This window comes from Daphnia carinata, chromosome 6 (genome assembly GCF_022539665.2).
Source record: "Daphnia carinata strain CSIRO-1 chromosome 6, CSIRO_AGI_Dcar_HiC_V3, whole genome shotgun sequence".
NCBI lineage: Eukaryota > Metazoa > Arthropoda > Branchiopoda > Diplostraca > Daphniidae > Daphnia > Daphnia carinata.
In genome coordinates this window covers 1,809,010-1,827,628 of record NC_081336.1, presented here as the reverse complement: position 1 = coordinate 1,827,628, position 18,619 = coordinate 1,809,010, and the positions used below count along the sequence as shown (strand labels likewise).

The 18,619-nt window shown below is 39.4% G+C and overlaps 4 protein-coding genes and 1 pseudogene across 4 annotated transcripts; 3 read left to right on the top strand and 2 right to left on the bottom strand.

The window, feature by feature from the left end:
* Positions 1-3,745: 3,745 nt before the first annotated feature.
* LOC130690289 (SUMO-activating enzyme subunit 1-like) lies at positions 3,746-5,274 on the bottom strand (annotated as a pseudogene).
* Positions 5,275-6,478: 1,204 nt separating this feature from the next.
* LOC130690591 (uncharacterized) lies at positions 6,479-7,543 on the top strand. Its single transcript, XM_057513617.2, has 4 exons — positions 6,479-6,586; positions 6,717-6,817; positions 6,899-7,074; positions 7,136-7,543. The coding sequence occupies exons 1-4, from the start codon at positions 6,566-6,568 to the stop codon at positions 7,441-7,443; spliced, it is 606 nt and encodes a 201-aa protein (XP_057369600.1). The 5' UTR covers positions 6,479-6,565; the 3' UTR covers positions 7,444-7,543.
* A 22-nt stretch (positions 7,544-7,565) lies between these two features.
* On the bottom strand, positions 7,566-9,210 carry LOC130690601 (chondroitin proteoglycan 2-like). Its single transcript, XM_059495909.1, has 10 exons — positions 9,193-9,210; positions 9,066-9,133; positions 8,916-8,983; positions 8,568-8,663; positions 8,432-8,504; positions 8,270-8,364; positions 8,118-8,190; positions 7,890-8,059; positions 7,783-7,822; positions 7,566-7,712 (listed from the first exon to the last, which is right to left on the bottom strand). Exons 2-10 carry the CDS (start codon positions 9,118-9,120, stop codon positions 7,675-7,677), a joined length of 708 nt encoding a protein of 235 aa, XP_059351892.1. The 5' UTR covers positions 9,121-9,133; positions 9,193-9,210; the 3' UTR covers positions 7,566-7,674.
* A 1,828-nt stretch (positions 9,211-11,038) lies between these two features.
* LOC130689492 (uncharacterized) lies at positions 11,039-11,998 on the top strand. The gene is made up of 2 exons (XM_057512438.2): positions 11,039-11,196; positions 11,300-11,998. Exons 1-2 carry the CDS (start codon positions 11,143-11,145, stop codon positions 11,996-11,998), a joined length of 753 nt encoding a protein of 250 aa, XP_057368421.1. The 5' UTR covers positions 11,039-11,142.
* Positions 11,999-12,871: 873 nt separating this feature from the next.
* On the top strand, positions 12,872-14,130 carry LOC130690575 (uncharacterized). The gene is made up of 2 exons (XM_057513600.2): positions 12,872-13,009; positions 13,264-14,130. Exons 1-2 carry the CDS (start codon positions 12,977-12,979, stop codon positions 14,071-14,073), a joined length of 843 nt encoding a protein of 280 aa, XP_057369583.1. The 5' UTR covers positions 12,872-12,976; the 3' UTR covers positions 14,074-14,130.
* Positions 14,131-18,619: the final 4,489 nt, after the last annotated feature.

Sequence of the window (18,619 nt, the reverse complement as noted above, 5' to 3'; positions counted from 1 at the left end):
TTTTTCTGTTGTTAACTAAACCAGGATGGAACTCACATCACGTACATGGAACGCTGCGACGTACATGGAAGACTACATATTCGTCACAACAGGCATTGTCGGTGGCACCAATCGGGATGTTGAACAGCTGTTTTTTCAGTGCTCGAAAAGAGATGAGAGAGCTAAGCTGATCGAAGTTTTACAAGATCTCGGTGATGCCAAGACCGTTTTTGCCGACAGCAAAAAGACGACGGATTTCGTCGCTGCATTTTTCTGCAATAACAACTTATAAGTAAGAATTAAACCTGTTGTGAATTGGGCAAGGTGTCTTAACTTTCAATGTCTAGTCTACCAGCATCCATGGTGATCGTCTTCAGAGTCAGCGTGAGCAAGCGCTTCGTGACTTCAAAAATGGTATTAGAAATATTCTAGTGGCGACTAATGTTGCTGCCCGTGCTTTAGGTAATAGTTTCTGCCTTCTTCGTTTTTTTTTTTTTACGTATTTGATGTTTGTATTGTTTTTCCTAGATATTGCCGGCGTAAACTATGTCGTAAATTATGACTTGCCAACTGATATTGAAGAGTATGTTCATCGCGTTGTTCGAACGGGCCGCGTGGGAACCCGACCCGAAAACAAAGTATTAAAATTTATATAAGTTGAAGTGCATATTCTGGGCTCCCTTCTTTTCTGTGGCCCCGTTTCCCTTTGATTTTTAATAAGCCCGTAGGGGGTCATGCCCCTACTGTGATCAGCAGTAACGGTTGTGAGTGCGCTGTCCGGAAAGGGGACGTGGGGGTCCCCACGGTTCGATGATATCATTGGAGGGCTGTGGGGCTACCCAAAAATCCGAATTAACGGTTAATCGCTCACGTAAAAGCTTGTCCGCAACCTTCGCTCTTCTTCCGGCTTCTCTTAGCCACGCACCGGGTAATCTCCCCGGTGGGTCAATTGAGGCAGTGTCTCCCCCTGCCTTGGTTGACGGCAACTTTTAAAGGGGTTATACGTCCCTTTAAAAGTTGCAAATTACTCGATTGTTGGGAAAACTGCAAATACAAATTTTCTTTTGACAAGATTTAAAAAAAAAATGTGTTTTTACTACTATTTTTTTTTTCCAATTGTCAACTTATCATTTTTTCCACGATGTTCAGATTGCATTTGCAATCTGTTCTAGTTTCTGTGGTTGCAATCCACGTTGATATTCGTAAGGGTTGTAGGTACTAATTTCATGTCGATTATTATACTATTCTTCACGGCTAACATTGCACTAATCAATCGATTTATTTTTTATAGTAGTAATCGACTATCACCCGTTTTGATTTTATTTTGGCTGGTTCAACTTTGAATTTTCAGTAACTACTGGGTGTCGAACCCTGATATTCGGCATTGCTCTCCGATGCTCAACCATTGAGCTATAGTCACATACAAAATTTTTTCTTTTATACCTTTAGTCAATGCACGGTAATATTGTATAGTAAATGTTTGTCGCCTCGCCATATTTTTTGTCAATCTGAAAAGTGTTTGTATAAGTATCGTAGCTTATGTGTAGAGTGTCCGGCTACGGTAGCAGAAGGCTGAGGTTCGAATCCAGTCCAAATCAATAGATAAATTTGTTACCATTTTATTGAATATGTAAAATAGCATGTCCTGAGATGACTTGCAAAAATGGTTTCTGTAGAATGTAACTCATGGCTCAATGGTAGAGCATCGGCTTCGTAAGTCGAATATTTAGGGATCGATCCTCATTCGAGAGTTCAACTATATGATTAAAGATGCGCTGCAACTATGCGCTACTGTGATATCAAATGGTTCTAACATTGCAATTGATAGCAATAATATATAATCTATATAAAACATTACTTGAGGCAGCAATATTGCTGCGAATTGAAGTTATTGCCACGCTTGAGAAATCAGTTTGTTGATTTTAAACATTGATTTATAAAATAATTGACATATCAATTTGGGCCACTACCGTACATGATATTTACCATACACATTACACTTCATTGGGATTCGAACCCACATATATCAACTTACTAGACTTACGCTCTACCATTGAGCTACTTGTGACACTACAGTAAAGTTTAAGATTTCAACACATTAATGTGACAGTGCGCGCGAGTCAATAAAAAACCAAATCCCAATGGGGGGATATAGGGGGGCAGATGCCAGAAAGGCAAGGCGTCCGCTTCCCAACTCGAAGTCTCCTGGTTCGATTCCCAGGTCAGGTTTCCGATTCCACGGGCTTCCTACCTTCCCCGGTGTCACGATTCCACGGGGCCAGTCGAGTTGGGAAACTTCGTGCGAAGCACGCGAACGGATATTTTACTAACAGTTAATCTCGTAACCAGTAACAAATTTTAATAAATAAATTATGTTTCTCTGTACTGAGTAATTAGAAACTGACGTTTTACAACGGATTTTAACCGTAGGCGTTAAGCTAGCCGTAAGATAGATCATAGCACATCTATTCCGACACTTCGAAAACGTTTACATGGTGCTTCATTCATTTCAAAGTATATAACTTTGTTTGCATATCGTTTCAATTGGCAACAATTATATTCATTGAATTTATTTGGGACTTGAACCCTCAATCTTCGGCGTACAAGGCCGATGCTCAACCACTGAGCCATGAATCATGTAATCACATTGTCTGTTTTTCTGAATCTATTAAGGACAACATATTTACACTTAGAATAATATCTATTGCATGTTTTAAGATAAATATATATATTTACTCACTTATATTCTGGATACATTCAATTATAAGATTATCTTTTGGGGATCGATCCATGTACATTCGACTTTCGAAGCCGATGCTCTACCATTAAGCCATGAGTTACAGTTTATTGCAAACTATATTTGCAGGTTATTTCAAGATACCGTATTACACATTCAATATTAAGAATCAGAAAAATGTGAATTGTTTGCTTGCGATTTTTACTGGATTTGAACCTATGTCTCCTGGCACCACAGACGGACACTCTACACAACAGCTATATCACTTTTCAATCATACCACTTTGTTGATGAGACTATCAATCAGTACAGCGAACCGCCATCTATTACACATTTTCAAAATTATGAATAACAACAAATTTATTCTACTTGGTTATGATATGTATGAATACGGATAAGTTTTTACATCTGACTGGATTTGAACCATAGAATTCTTGTACCGTAGCCGGACACTCTACATATAAGCTGCAACACTTACATCGTAACAAAGGAGACTAAAAATAGCATATCGAGATGAGATACATTGACTGTATAATAATATTGTGACCCAAGCTATAAAAGAGAGAAAGAATTTATGAATTTAGCCCAAGTGTTTAGCATCGTACTGGGTTTGAACCTCCATATATTGACACCGTAGCCAGACGCTTTACAAATTAGCCATGATACTTATGCTACCTTTGATCAAACTGGCAAATACCATAGCAAGAAGAAAACATTGACTATACAAAATGATCGTGCGTTGACTCAAGGTATAAAACATTGAAATTATATGGGACTCTAGCTCAATGGTTGAGCATAGGCAAGCTATGCCGAATATTAGGGTTCAATACCCAATAGTTACAGAAAGTGTAATTGGTGTCATGTGTGTGTGTATGTTTCCGGTGTTAATTATGTAAATGTGTCAGTTGTAATAAAATGTGTCAAATGTGCGTGATTGTATAAATGGTTCCTAATAATTAATAAAACAAAAGTTACAAAGTAATCATTGATTGTTAAAGTCATCCATTGACAGTCATTTGCCATGGTTATGTAGCCGGGGAAAATCGTGTAAGACAAATTAGGAAAAAAGCATTTGTCGTGATACAGAAAAAAGTAATAAGTCCATGTAACAATCAATTGTGTAATTAATTGGAAAAACCTACCATTCGAAAGAAGAGAGAAAACAGAATTTTCGAGCAACTTTAAATAATTTAGGCTTTTAATGCGAAATAAGATTAAGATTTTTCGAGCAGCAGAAATAGAGGGAAGTACTTTCAATGACCTTTTTTACTATGTAGATTTTAAAATTTTAATTAATTACGATTAACACGAGTGATGCATCATTCCACGGTCAAAATGTTTCTCTTCCCCATGTGACACAAATGTCGGAACTGTTATGATGGCCTTAACGGGTGAGTGTGTTTGTGTTGTGTACGACGGTCTCCACTATCCAACGCACTCTCTAATGTTGGCATTTTTCTAACTATTTGAAGTTTTCCTTTTTCGAACACATTAACAAGGAGACTGATGATTAATGAAGAACCGCGACATCTGTCTGGTCAATACTCACAAGTATGCATTCATTTTTCGGTCGCGTTTCATTTGAGACCGGAACATCAGCAAACCTGTGGTTAAAACAATAGATAACAATGCTAATCGATACACAAGCATCTGTAGTTCATCCGTAATCTGTACTTTTCATCGTAACGAAATGGCTGTTGATGCGCTGCCAACTTCTCTTGTTGTTTTGAGACGATGGATCAGCTTCAAATGCTGTTTGTAATGGAATATAGTTTAAAACATGTTTGACAGTTTTTGTTTCACTCGGATCACTTTTCTTTGCCTTGCAACAATATTTAGAGGTTGCAGCAGGAACTGTCACTTCTCTGAATAACAAAAACAAATATTAACATAGCCTGTAAATGCAGAAAAGTTAGATAGGATACTTACTCAGAATATTCATGTTCAAGCAAATCCACAATAAAGAAACCACCAAATCCAAGCACATCACCTGAATAGAATGGGTGCTGTGTTTGCGGCAGATATCATTAATCCTGATGGACTCTCTCTAAAGATGCTTCAACCACCTACGGCATTCAATGCAAAAACATGAGGTAAAGACACAGGGAAAGAAAATGTTGTGCTTACATTTTTCCCAACATTCTCTTGAGGGATTAGGAAATTGGCACAATTTGCAACAGTAACCCTGTGATCAAGCAGAGTCAGAGATTTAATACCAGACAAAGTCAAGTTCTTGGCAATCTCGGCACCCAAGCCTCCTAGCCCTATCAGTAGAACTCTGGCTGCCCGTAGACTGCAATAAATGAAAATAGATTGACAGTCAAATTAAATACACATTCAACTGTAGTTAGCTGTAGACACACCGTTTTTGTGCTTCCAATCCCCAAAGTCTAATCTGCCGGTTGTATAATGCTGCTTCTGCTTCACTGATTGTTACTTCTTCTTCAGCCACCATTGTTTTATAGTATTGGTAGATTTCAAAAATTGGACAAGAGAAAACGCAATTTCTGGGATTCGAATACAACACACGAGGTTTTGGAATAAGCTTTCCAAAATCTAAATAAGTGGATATATGGAATTTTTGTACCAACCAAACGAATCAAGAAAACCGTTGCCAAATTTCCATAAGTTTTCCCGCCCACAAAAGAAAAAAATGTAGAAAATGCGAAATTAGGCCGAAATGAAGTTGCCCTTTGGCTGGTCCCTTTTGGCTAAATTTTTTTTTTTTTACAGGCAAAGAGAATAAAATTGAACTGTTTTTCCAGCTTGGAATGGCCAACGTTATTGAAAGGCGGCAACCGCTGGCGAGAAAAACTGAAGGGTATACTGAAGTACCCGTGGTAAGTCTCCCCATGGCCACCAGGTTCATGTATGCAGGCAGCTAATCATCTGGATACGTGACCCTCTTCGATACGTCGAAGTTTTTGTTTTCCTTACTGTAGGCAGGCTAGACGACAAGACAGGGCGCACTTTGGGGTTCTCCAAGAATTCTTCCGATTTCAGCACTTTGTTGCAAATGATTCCTGCAAATTAAATTATATTTCAAAAATTAAACGACGGTTAATTCGAAGGTGCAGGTAAATAAATCCCCTTTGACGACCGGCTGTTGAGATCCACGTTTCCGCGGAGGAATGACCTCAGTTGGCGAAGCCGTGCTGAGTTCACCTGACATGTGATGGCGACTGCTATTGCCGCTCATGTCCACCTCCAGCTCACGTTCATCGTAGTTTGTCCAGTACTAGCTCCATCGTATTATGCGCTGGCTTTTCCCCTGGAATGGCGTGTGATAATTAAACAAGTGAATCCAAGGAAAAGGAAGATGAGTTTGAAATCCGCAAATGACAATCTCAAACAAGAACAAAAAAAAAAAAAGCAAGTAAAAACAAAGGTTCTACTGGTATATAATCTAATAACTTACTTGAGATCATTCATGCGGGCCGGAGAAACAGGTGTTACTATCACGATCTTGTGTGTAAATTGTAGATTCTTATGTACGCCTCTAGACTAGCCCTCGCGGTGGAGAAAAGTTCCCTGACGTATGCTATTAGTTTGGACTTACACGTTGGAGAAACGAGAACACTTTCTTTTCATTGCGTGTTCTGGAAATTAAAGTTGCTGCCAGATGTGCTTGCCCATTTCGAAAGGAATGATATACAGCTTGATCAGCAGGAGGCGGTCGCAATTTCTTTAAGCAGAGTGAGAAAAACTTTCATGCATCCATACAATACGTTCATGATTTTATTGTTCAGGCTTCTATATAAGATGTACCGACGTCGTTTTATTTTTTCGCAGTTCGCTTTCTGTCACGGACGAATCTCGGTTACGGAATTGCCTTTTACTTTTAAGCGCAATGCAACATTCCATCTTTTGGGTAAATTTATTCTTTGAAAATTTATATAAGTGTTCGATATGATTGCGAAATCCTTTTTCTATTTCGTATCCGTTTCAAATTTCCCTAAGTAAAAGATTTGTTCTTCAATATCTTATGAATTCCCATGCAGATGGCCAGTACTTTATTCTTTGGCCTAATCGCCTTAGAAATATCTTGTGAACCTTTTGCAAAACATATAGAGACGCATTTTACATCACCTTTAATCAGGGAGTAAGTACACCACTTATTTACCTACATTTTAACTAAAATCTGAAATAGGTAAATGACTTAAATTTTATGTGAATTTTAAAGACCTGATTTTGATGATCACAATTGGTGGGATGTCCAACACACATCTTTCCCGTATTCTTGGAGACACGAAAACCGCGGTCGGAAATTATGGCACGACAACAGACCAGAACCTCCGATGTCACCTTTTCACCCAGGTGAATTACCCATAGGACTTCGGACTCCTTTTCCAGGCTTCAGTATTTGATTCTACCGTTTTTTGTAGTTTCAATTTTGCGTTAACATTCACTTTGTTTCTAGGGGATTCGATTTACGAAAGAGTGATCAAACCTCACTTAAGTTATAGCTTTGTCGCACGTCAAAATAATGCAGTTAACTATGTAGAGAAAAATGTTCTCTTTCGACACGAGGTGGAAAACTTTAAATACCAATCTAAAAGGCACCAAATTAAAAAATCTCGGCTCAGTAGAACAAACTATCAAGATAAGGAGATTAACAATGCGAAATTATTTAACGGCCACAAACCTCAAACACCTGGAATTGGCGATTTACCTGTTAGCGATCCTTGGAAGCCCATCCTGTATAACGAATTTGTCTACAATCCTTAAACCAAGTTGATTTGGCTCTGCTTTTAAATGTCCCTGATGTAATACGTATTGCATTTGATCTATCCAAATTGAAATAAATGAAGCAAACCTTTTTTTTAAATCGACAATTTCCAATGTTGTGCTGTATTTAACAGTCAGCGTTTGAATTTGTTGCGAAAATAATGTTGCAGGTCATCAAGTTCCAAATGAGGGATAACTAATACTGAATTCTAAAGAAGTCCCTGGTAGTTGTTAACTACATCCGGGAACAGTGTAAGGGTAGTCACAAACTGAAATCAGAAAGCAAAGGTCAAGTGATCAAGCAAGTATAAAGCACTGAAATTTCAAAAAATGTATTACCTGTTGCCGCTTGGTTCCAAATGGTAGTGGGTGGACACGTCTGAAAATTTAAATAAACATTATATAAAATTCTTTAAAAGAAAAACAAAATTCTATTTGCGACCAACCATCAGATAAGCGTAAGCGTTGGAACATCTCCAAAATTGGTCGTCGCACGGGATACCAGTGGGATAGAAACCAAATGGATCAGGGCAAGTGAATGGACCGATTGTCGTCGTAGGTCCATTGGGAATGGTCGAAGACGTCGACATGGTTACGCCGGGTGTCGTTGTCGTTGCTGTTCATTTAATTTAGCACATTGAAGGTGATAATACAAATTTATGATCTATACGTACTAGAGCACGATGCAACTTCTTTCGGTACACAAACGCCCACTGCGGGATCGAAAACGGATGTTCCTGGGCAAGTCTATAAGAAAATTTACGCAAAAAGTAATTTGTGTGAACTTTGTTCTGTCTTATAAAAAAAAACTCTATGATCACTTTACCATCAAATAAGCAATGTCATTGACACACGAGTAATAATTACTTCCGCATGTTCCAGGAATATCGTAAAATCCGCCTGGTGCGGGGCAATGGAATTCTAGAAATTAACACAAGACGAACAGATGAAACAAAGATGGTTACTACTTGTATTAATATTCTATTACCTTGACATGAAGCTTGGCTTGGTGGAACACAACGGTTCACCGTTGGATCGAAAATGGAATCTCCCGGGCAAGACTGTGAAACAATTGCCAATTTCAAAATAAAGATCAACTTTCAGTGTTTTATGACTGACATTACCATTTCATATGCAACTTGATCAACGCAAGAATAGTAAGTCCCAGTGCAAGCATTCGGGACAGGATAAAATCCATCTTGTGGGGGACAGGTAAACGCCTGAAAAGAAAATCAAATTACAATGATGCTGTACATTATTGACGTAAATTGCATTTAACATCTCTTCTCTGATAACAGGGGAATCTTTTTTTACCCAATGCAAAGTGAAAACAAGATAAAGAGAGGCCAAACGATATGCATAAAACTGAGCCATTAGATTTAATGTGTTACACCATTACGTAATTTGAAAGCAGTGTTCTAACGTAAACAATTAGTGCAGCATATCAAAGTAAAGTATTACAGATCTATTACCCCTTTAACGAAATGGCGTTCCTGGCGAACAAATGGCAAACCAGCTGAAACTAACTGCCCCAAGCACACTATACAAAAAAACAAAAAAAACAATTAATAGCGATGGTTTTAAAAGCCAACAAAAAAGTGTAGATCATAATAAAAACTTGCCTTGAAAGAGAACAAGGATTACCAAAGCCATCGATGTACAAGACGGACTTTCCATTTTCAATGTTAACCTTTAAATAAAATCAATCGTTACTCAATGCTGCACTGTGGCGAAATGAAGCGCAAATACCTGCGACTGTTTCTTTTAAATACTTGTGAAATACTGACACTGGACACACTCGATTTTTGGTTAAGTTACGTGACATTATCATTTGGTCGATAATGTTGTATTTGTTTATCGAACGTAACCTATTGCCACAGCGTACCACTTTGGTCGTCAAGTTGCTCGTTATCTAAGCCTAGAATGCATATTTCTATTATCTACGCCGATCAATAGCATTACTACAATATACCATTAAGACACCGACAACACGTCCCTGTATTTTAAAAATGCAAAGAGAAAATATTTTGGTGAAAGGTCAGGCAAAACCCCATTGCTTTCACAAAAAAACGCAAAGCGAACATTAACGATCTGCATCACACTCGTTCTATCAATAAGCTAACACACAACGAGCTTTGGAAATTCCTTTACCGGCAAAACCAATGACATTCTTATCATGGTACGTGAGACGATATGCACTATCTAAAATGGTGTCCGTGATCATGAGCGTTCATTTCCTTATGAGTCTATCGTTTACCTGGTTTCCTTTCGTCCTAGATGCCATCCTTCCGTACAGCCTCTCCTGCATATTTGGATTGAATTTCGGTCCTTCTTGTAGATTCCTGAATTCTGGAGAAATAAAAGAGGACAGTAGCTTTCAATGCCGATAGCAAATCCTTGAACGAACACGAGCAACAGCAGGCAATGCTTTCTTCTTTTCACAAACATCAAGCCCACACACATTAAACTTACCTGATAAGCAATATTGTGCAGAGAATCCTGTTGGATGTTGGATTCGGTCGCTGTGGGAGAACGGGAAATTCACTTTCGTTTTGATGCAGCACAGTGAACTAGGACAAAAGTCAAAAGAAGACTGAACTAATTTCTGCTTTCGTGCATTGAAAACAATTTTCAAAAGGGAAGGGTAAAAAAAGAAAACAAATGCCGTTCGCGTCCTTGCCACCGATTTCTTACCGTTTCCAACATTTCATTGCCAGTCCTTTGATTTTCTAGTCACCAGAGGTAGGGTAATAAAACATTTTGTTTCAGGAACGTGTACGAAAATCCCTGAATCATTTTTCTTTCATAAAATGATGTCAGTTTTCGCCAATCTGACCTTGTTAACAAACGGTCTTCTGCTGCACACTCGGATAAAACGGTAGCATAACTGTACAAGAGTATATCGTGAACATGAATAGGAAAAAATTGATAAGAATTTGTGTGTCCTTACTGCTGCCGTGGAACTAATCATGCGTGCAACGTGTTCTTCGTACAAAACGGATGGTGTACGGTATCTATTAGGCCACGGTCAACTGGCGATTCAAACCTGACAATCCACAAGTTTTGTCAGCAACTCTCGTTTGGGGGCAAATCCTTTTTGTGAGGCCGCACAGTTATGTAAAGAAATGGCGGTAATTTGGGTAAGCGTTTTACATACATCAATGCCGAAGGATTTTGGAGAAGGTGATGAAGGTTTTGCTTTCACGATTTCCGACGTAAAATATCCTACATGGTAGTAATAATCGTATAAGAGTTGTCTATTTTAAGGCACTTTAAAATGTAATACCTGTGGGGAACTGCCAAATATCGAACGAGGTTCTTCTGAGAAGTAATGATCACCTCGCTGAGATTGACACAGAAGGTCTGAGATTACTAAATAAAAGGTTAAATATGAATCGCAATAACACTTGAAATAGTAATCAGATGAATTCTTAGAAACTAGACAATACATACTAAAGGGGATGGCATTATTGAGAATCAATTATAATTGAGAAATGTTCTTCATTTTAATTCCAGGGTAAACTAAAAAATGTTTATTTAAAGAAGTCCATTGGTAGTGAGTACCTTAGATGTCATACAGTGCACAGAGCTGCTGTAACGAAAGCAGAGACGGCCAGATTTTTCAAGCCTTTGACGTTAATTTGATAAGAATTGTACGTTAACTCGGACCAATCAACAATCCAGCAAGACAGATCTTCAATGGTTTCCAAGGATGGCAATACCTGCAAAAATCAAAACAGCATTTTATTCAACGTAAGATGTTTTGGCCCAATTACCGATTTGCTCAACACCAGTACATTTGTAATGACAACTGGAGAAACAACGTAAAACATGATCTTCTTTTTGTTTGAAACAGGTTATTATGCTACTCGGTTTCGTGGCAAGTTATCCCATCGATAACACAGGCCAACCTGCGCTGGCCGTAACGTACCCAACGCCCTTGTTGGTCAATCTCACCGCGGCTAGTAACGCAACAATCATTCCGTCTGCTCCAATCTCGTGCAATTTAACGGATCCCACCTACCAAGAATATGGAATCTGCTGGGACTTGTCCAGCCAGCAATTGCAAATTAGTCCTAGTTTGTCAATCGACAACTTTGTCAAATTCTACAAGTTTAATGTCTACAATCCCTTCGTAAAAACGCCCGTTTACACGAAACAAGTTTGCGATCTGAGTCAGCCTTTTCAGAGCATCGGCATTTTGTGTCCGTCTAATCCACAGGATTGCGTCAATGCTTTAACTAACACGATGACGTGCGATTTCAACGGCCAATGCATTTGTGTGGTGGGTGAACGATATCGAACGATTGCCGATAGTATCACACCTGCCAATCAACCTGTTCAACCTACCTACCCGACCAAATTAAAACCGAATGCAAATGTTCGTAATCAAATAGCTGGCGATTCAGAAAACAATAACATTCCCACCAGAAAACCTTATGTCTTTCAACGAGCGAATCGGCCAGGATGGTCGGCTCGATTAACTCAAAAGATAAGAAATCTTTTGGCAGAGAGGTTGGATTCTAGCCGCCTGTTTAATTGGTGGACGGAATGATTAAAAACCAAATTGAATGCATCCATCATTCTTTCTCAGTTTGGCTTGTTATCAGAATCTGTAAGCGCACACGCCTATGTACGTCAGTTTAGAAAAATAAAACGATGAAAGATGAAATTCTTAGAATAATGTTTTCCCCATTGTCAAATGAATGGCCGTTCAATACGTTGATCTCTTTTGTTTGAAAATTTAATTCTCAGCAATCAATTAAAATTAGGTTACTGTTTGAAAACGCATCAACGGCCCGATCCTCTTTACGGTTAGAATGGACATCACGTATAATTTTTTTTAATGCGTAACTTGCCTTCCTTGTAACCGCAATTCAACAACCAGTGTCATCCATTAAGTGATGCAACGTGTTGCAATCTCAAAGAATACGGTATATGCGAAAACTTGCCATCAATGAACTCGTCCGGTTTTCTTTATCTATTGCCTTCGGAACATCCAGTTTAAAAACTAAAGCTTCCATCGTTCTATTGACAAAAACAACTGGGAAACACAAAACCGAGTTCCACCTTTATAACCGGATGGCCTGAATTATGTCTGAGGAAAAACCTCGCAGAAGCCGGACATTTTCATTGACTTGTCTATCACACGTTATTGCAACTGCACTCCAGGCTTTGTTAGCCAAAGAACGAGGAAATTCCCTCAAGAAAAATTTGAATTTGCATTAACGTGTAATTTACACAGCCAGGAACATCGTTCTAGCCTAGAACCGAAAAAGGAATTTAAAAAAAGAAAGAAAAGAATAACAAAGATGTATAAGGAAGAGCCCTCACTGGAGATATCGGTACCATGCACCTCAATAACCTTTATGTATAGCCTTTAGGGTTTTCGACAGGCATATAAGTGCGGTAGGAAAGAAATGACCTTCGCCACTAACAGTGCGTAGTGCCCTGCAGAAGAAGACGCTCGCAGTCGACCATCCTGCCTCTGTAACCAACTGAAAGTTGATTAACAAACATACAAACAAACGCTATGGCTTTTCAAAGTCATATCGTCTCTCTGGTGGTAAGATTTCTTTTCTAATTTTTCGACGTTTAACCCTCTCTTCCCATCCAAAAAGCTTTGTGATTTAAATTCGGAATTCGAAAGCCTTTGGGCTGGCCCTTAACACGTCCCATTTACCTCTAAAACAATCCCTCCATTTCAAGGACACGGTGAACCCAAAGAACCCGTCGAAAACGTACTGTTCCTCAACAAACGAAATTCCTATCCATATCTTCAATTGAAAACAAAAACGACTTTCATTTGTTTGACTTCAGGTGATTCTGCTATTAACCGAATGGAACGATTCTGTCCACGCAACAAAGACAAACGAATCGTCTACCATCGAACTCGGCGATCAGCAAACGTCCGATCAATATTATCGACCTTACAACGGCGCTAATCGACGTCCAGCTTACCCTACATACGGCTATAACCAACGTCCCAGTTATGCAGTCAACAATCAACGGCCGGCAGTTTACAATCCACGGCCAACGTATACGACACGACGGCCAAACTACCCAGTTTCTAACAACAATTACAGGCCACCCGCAACATCGTCCGATCGTTTTACAAGTGGACTGTGCAGTTCATCGCCCAACACGTACCAGCAGTACGGAATATGCTGGGACGCGGCCGCTCAAGGAATGCAAATCGGCTCGCATTTATCGATTGAAAATTTCGTTCGTTTCTACGTCGGTAACATGGAAAACGATTCATTCGATTATCAGGACACGGGCAGATATTACGACGCCATTTGCGAGCAAAGCAAGCGTTTCAATGGCGTCGGGATTTTATGTTCGTATTCGGACGACGAAGACTATTGCACCGATCATCACATCGCTGGAGGCCAAAACGACATTACTGCCGTGTCGCAAATGTGCTGGAACCAGCGATGCATTTGCATAGTAGGAGACCGATACGAGGAACTGGCATTAGCTATGCGTCCAAGTCTATCTCAGCCTCCGTATGTCGTGTCCAACATTCCTGGTGGATATACTGGACCAGTTACCACTCAGGCCATCCAACAGCATGTCCAGCAAACATTGGCCGCTGCCGGCATTCATTGGCAACCACCGTTCGGCTAATGTTGTTCCTTCAATCATGTGGCTATCTTTATCTACTCTGTTTTTTTTTTCTAAATGTAGTAACTGCGTACTAATGTTCCAGTGAAAGAATTTCATCTTCACCGTTTCTCAACGATAAATACATTGAAATTCGTAATGAATTTCTTGGGAAAGAATAAACTGGAATTTTTCTGGCGAAAAGAATGGTTTGACGTTGTCTTACCCGGAAGTGCGTAAGCTTAGCGGAATTCGATTCTCGGGTTGTTTTTGATGAGCAATAAATCACGATGCGCATGTTGATGGGGCGTCGTCCATTGATTGCATTCTATACACGGCCCCGTCGTGATGCCCCGTTGCCTATTTTCCATTTCCGTTCGGTCCAGCGGCACGTTTAGCTGCGTCACTATGTCACCTCGTTATTGGCCGGCACATATCCCTCCATTTCCAACCCGTGCCTAATGTTTAAAAACAAAAATGTTGAAAGACACTTGAAATATTTAAAGAAAAACAGCAAGTTCATTATACGTCACAACAACAAAGCAAACGAACTGTTGATTTCTGCTCACGAAAAAGCCAATAGTGTTTCATGAGAATTTGTTTCTTTAGTAAAGGGGAAAAAAAAAGGAACATTAACAATGTTTTCGGTGTGGACTTCTCGGCCCCGGTCAGACCCAGTTAAACACGCTAGAAAAACTTGGTACGCGTGCCGGATTGTTTGGAAGAAAAGACCCGTCGTGAATGGCTTTGCGTCCGCAGAATCCCGTTACCTACGGTCGCAAAGTATGGGTGCATAACAAGAGCGTTAAACTATTTATAATACAAACTCAACGACCGGAGAATAGGAAAGAAAATCTCAGTGGGATACGTTTGAATCAACCGCCATGACGATGCTGTCAGCAAACACACACAAAAAAAAAATTTGCGTGAATGAAGGCAGCAGCTGCAGCGTGAATTTCCATGCTCCTATTTGTACGCAATTTTCTCGCTGGAAGAGATTTAAGGAAAAAAAAACGTATTATGTCTAGCGAAATGGCGGCGTGTTATTAACTATTTCACGAATTGGGTTGAGTTGAATTAAACAAAGTGGGTCATCGAGAACGAGCTTTTTGAATTGTAATTTTTAACGAAATGTAACGCTCACTTTCGTCTCGGTTTGGTAGATAAATCTAACATTAGACAGCCGCCGCAGTTTGTCTTACGTCGTTGAAAGGCTTGAAAAGACACAGCCTAAATTGTTCTACTAATTTCAGCCCCGTGACAAATGTTTGTCCGACTTGAGTCGCTATTAAATGATAGACAGTACCGCTATCTATTGTCAATTCTAGCCGTAAGAGCAATCAAATCAACAAAAAAAGAAAAAAAAAATGGAATGTAAAGCGCATTTTTGACGGTCACCTATGACAACTGACATAGAATGGAATTTAGTAGATTAGACGACACATCTTTCCGGCTCGTTTCATGTCAACGTCTTGTCTTTAGAACAAACAAACAAAAAATGTTTCATCAACGCATGACGTCAATGAAACCAACCCACATTCTTTAGACACACCCCGTCTGAGCCGTATACATGTCCCGTTGAATAATGTCTGACGTGTTCGCTATACCGAATGAAAGAACAAAGTGGTTACCATGTCCATCTCGACTGATGGCCATACGTCCAAAACAAAACAAAAAAACGCCGCGAATAAATAAATCCAGTTAGAATTGATGCGAATGTCTCAACTCGAATTTTAAAAAGGGTTGCGTTTACGCTAGCCCATAGTCACATAGCGTGCGCATATCAATGAAACAGGGACGGGCATGCAATCAAGGCCGTGTCTGCGGGCTATCTATAGCGATTCAAAAATACATTCGCCGAGTTTGAATTGTTGAAAGAAAGATGCAAATCACGTTTCTTTTTTGTGCGCAAAAGAACATGTGTCGTCATAAGCACATGATAGACTTTACGCAATTTCAAGCGGTGTTCTATTCCCGTGTTAATCAGTTTGAATTACCATAACTTTTGTTTCAATCGTTATGGCAATTGACAAGACAACGCCCACGTAGCACATAGTCTATACTATTAATAGACGCCATATAAAGCCTACCCAAAAATTTCGAATAAAATCCTAGTCCAAACAAGGCGAAAGACCTTGTTTTTGGCGTTTTTACATTCCCCGAATCTCTAATTCGAAAAAAAGAGGTCTGTCGGAACGCATGAACAATAAAAAAGTCAACTGGTTTTATTTTTTTTTTTTTGCTCCCGTTAGTTTAGCCTCTGTTCTCAAACGCTCACGAAACGAGAAGGCCGTCACGTATTAGGCATTAACACAATTAATTTTTTTTTTTTCAATTTTTACTTTATTTCGATCGCTTTCGTTTTTGTTTTGAATGTGTCATCTTACGTGAAATTCTATTAGTACAATTTCCCGCCGCCAGGTGTCGATAAGAGCAACCCCGATTCACGAACCAACCCACACAGCGGGAACTTCTTTTTTATTTCTCGGTTTAGACCATCACGACGGGTGGTTCGATGTCGACACTGCCGAAAAAAAAATATATACAAATAAATAAAAATTCTTGATTTCCCTTAAACGGAGTTTTCCTGTGGTTTTCCCATCTCTCCCTTCCTCCCTCCCATACACGGAGGTTCACGGCCGAGCGCGTCCATATTTAACTTAACATCGATGTTAATCTGACCAGAATCCCCAAACGTGAAACTCCAGCCGGTTTCTACATTGTCGGCGACAAAAATACATTTTTTTTTTCTTTCCCTCGACCAGTTCCGATTCCAGTTGACAGATTCTTTTTGTTTAAATTTTTTTCCGAAAAATCCCGTCCCAGTCTATACGTCATCGGTGGCGGTTGGTGGGGATGTCGGAACTCCATTTCCCCTGTTTGAACGCGGGTATACGGGGAGGCTGTATCAATGGTGAACAATACCCACAAAAAGAGAATAATAAATAAATAATCGAGCCCCTCTATTACCCCCGAAAACAAAAAAGGATGAAATTAAAATGAGGGTCTCGACCTTTTATTTTGCTTCCGCACCTTCTGGCGTCCGTAATAAAAGCCTAACGTTCGTTTCTTTTTTGTTTTTGGAAATAGCTTTTCCTTAAGCCCAGCCGATTGAAAACGGATACGCGGACTCATTATCTCTTAAATGACTCGAGAGTATAACGACGGAAAGGAAAGCAAAAAAAAAAAAAAAAACGCGGTTGCGGTAAGATGCGGGAGGGGAAAAAAACACGTTCATAATCAGCCAACTAATTTTTTTACTTTCCAAGCATCGCGACGGGCGATTTAATGCGCATCACTATGTTACATCTACTGCACGTATTTGAACAAGAACGCCATTTTTGCGCACAGCGGTTGTTCCCTCCCCAAACTTAAACGCCAGCCGTGACCCAATCTACTTTTTTTTCCCCTCTTCCACAAAGAGGCCCAGTTTTTCTTCAATTCCTCGAAAGATATGCTATGATTTTTCATTCAATGCTAAACATTTCTAACGCAGGAAAAATTATAAATCTCGCCCAGCATCTGGTCCACCTATTTTCTTCCTTGGCCATTAAATAAAAAAGGGGGACTGAATTTATTTATTTTTTTTTTTTTACAGATCATTGTTGGGCAGAAATATCTCCATGAAAAGTCTGCTACATCCTTCTCTTTTTCGAGTAAACAGCAAACTCTTTTTTTTTAATGCGGCTCTTGATTCTTTACACCGATAGCAGCTGACAGGCACCTTCTTTTTCTTGTATTATTCGTGAAAAAAATTATTTTTTTAAACGAATTGTGCTGACGAAAGAAAGAATTAAACGTTAGAAGACACTATTGCAAGGATGGCTGACGAAAAAAAGAGTTGGATGTTGCCAGTGTTGAACGCAATCAGACCGTGCGCGCAGCACAAGCTGTACCTTATCTCGTTCAATCGCTTCGTCCTGCAGAAACTCAATTTCCTGACATTAATAAAAAGCGAGGCGAGACGATTAAAAATCTGACTACGTCGAAAATGATTGGTCAAAAGAGTTACGCATTCATCAGACGAAGATCAATTTGTTACACTGACATAGTCAAACGATCAAAAAGACAGTATAGATGTTTTGCAAATTCCACGGACGTCATTCGCAATCGCTTTCGTTTGCCCGCATCCAGGTAAATTCGAAATAAAAATTGCAATCCACAAAAACCTGAGGGCAAGTTATGACGTCATTTCATAACTCCCCGTCACTATTGATAAAGATCCATCATAACATTTCACCAAATGTTTCAAGGGTTTCCGGACTATTCGACGAAAGGTTAAAAAAAAAAATAAAATAAAATAAATAACCCCACAATAATTTCAAAAAAAAAAAACAAAAACAAAAGCAAAACAGAACGAAAGCAGCGCAAGGAGCGAAAGCTGCTGGAAGGCAAAGAAACTCTTCTTGTGTCCCTACTACAGTAGTGTAATACGATGCTTACATATATCAGACTATTATCCAACCTGTGCCTCTTCGCTCTTTTCTTGGGCGGGGAACGCGTTTCAAAACAAAAAGGGAAGATGCAAAGGTGTGTTGCCTCGGGCATTCTTCTTTTGTACGAATCCATC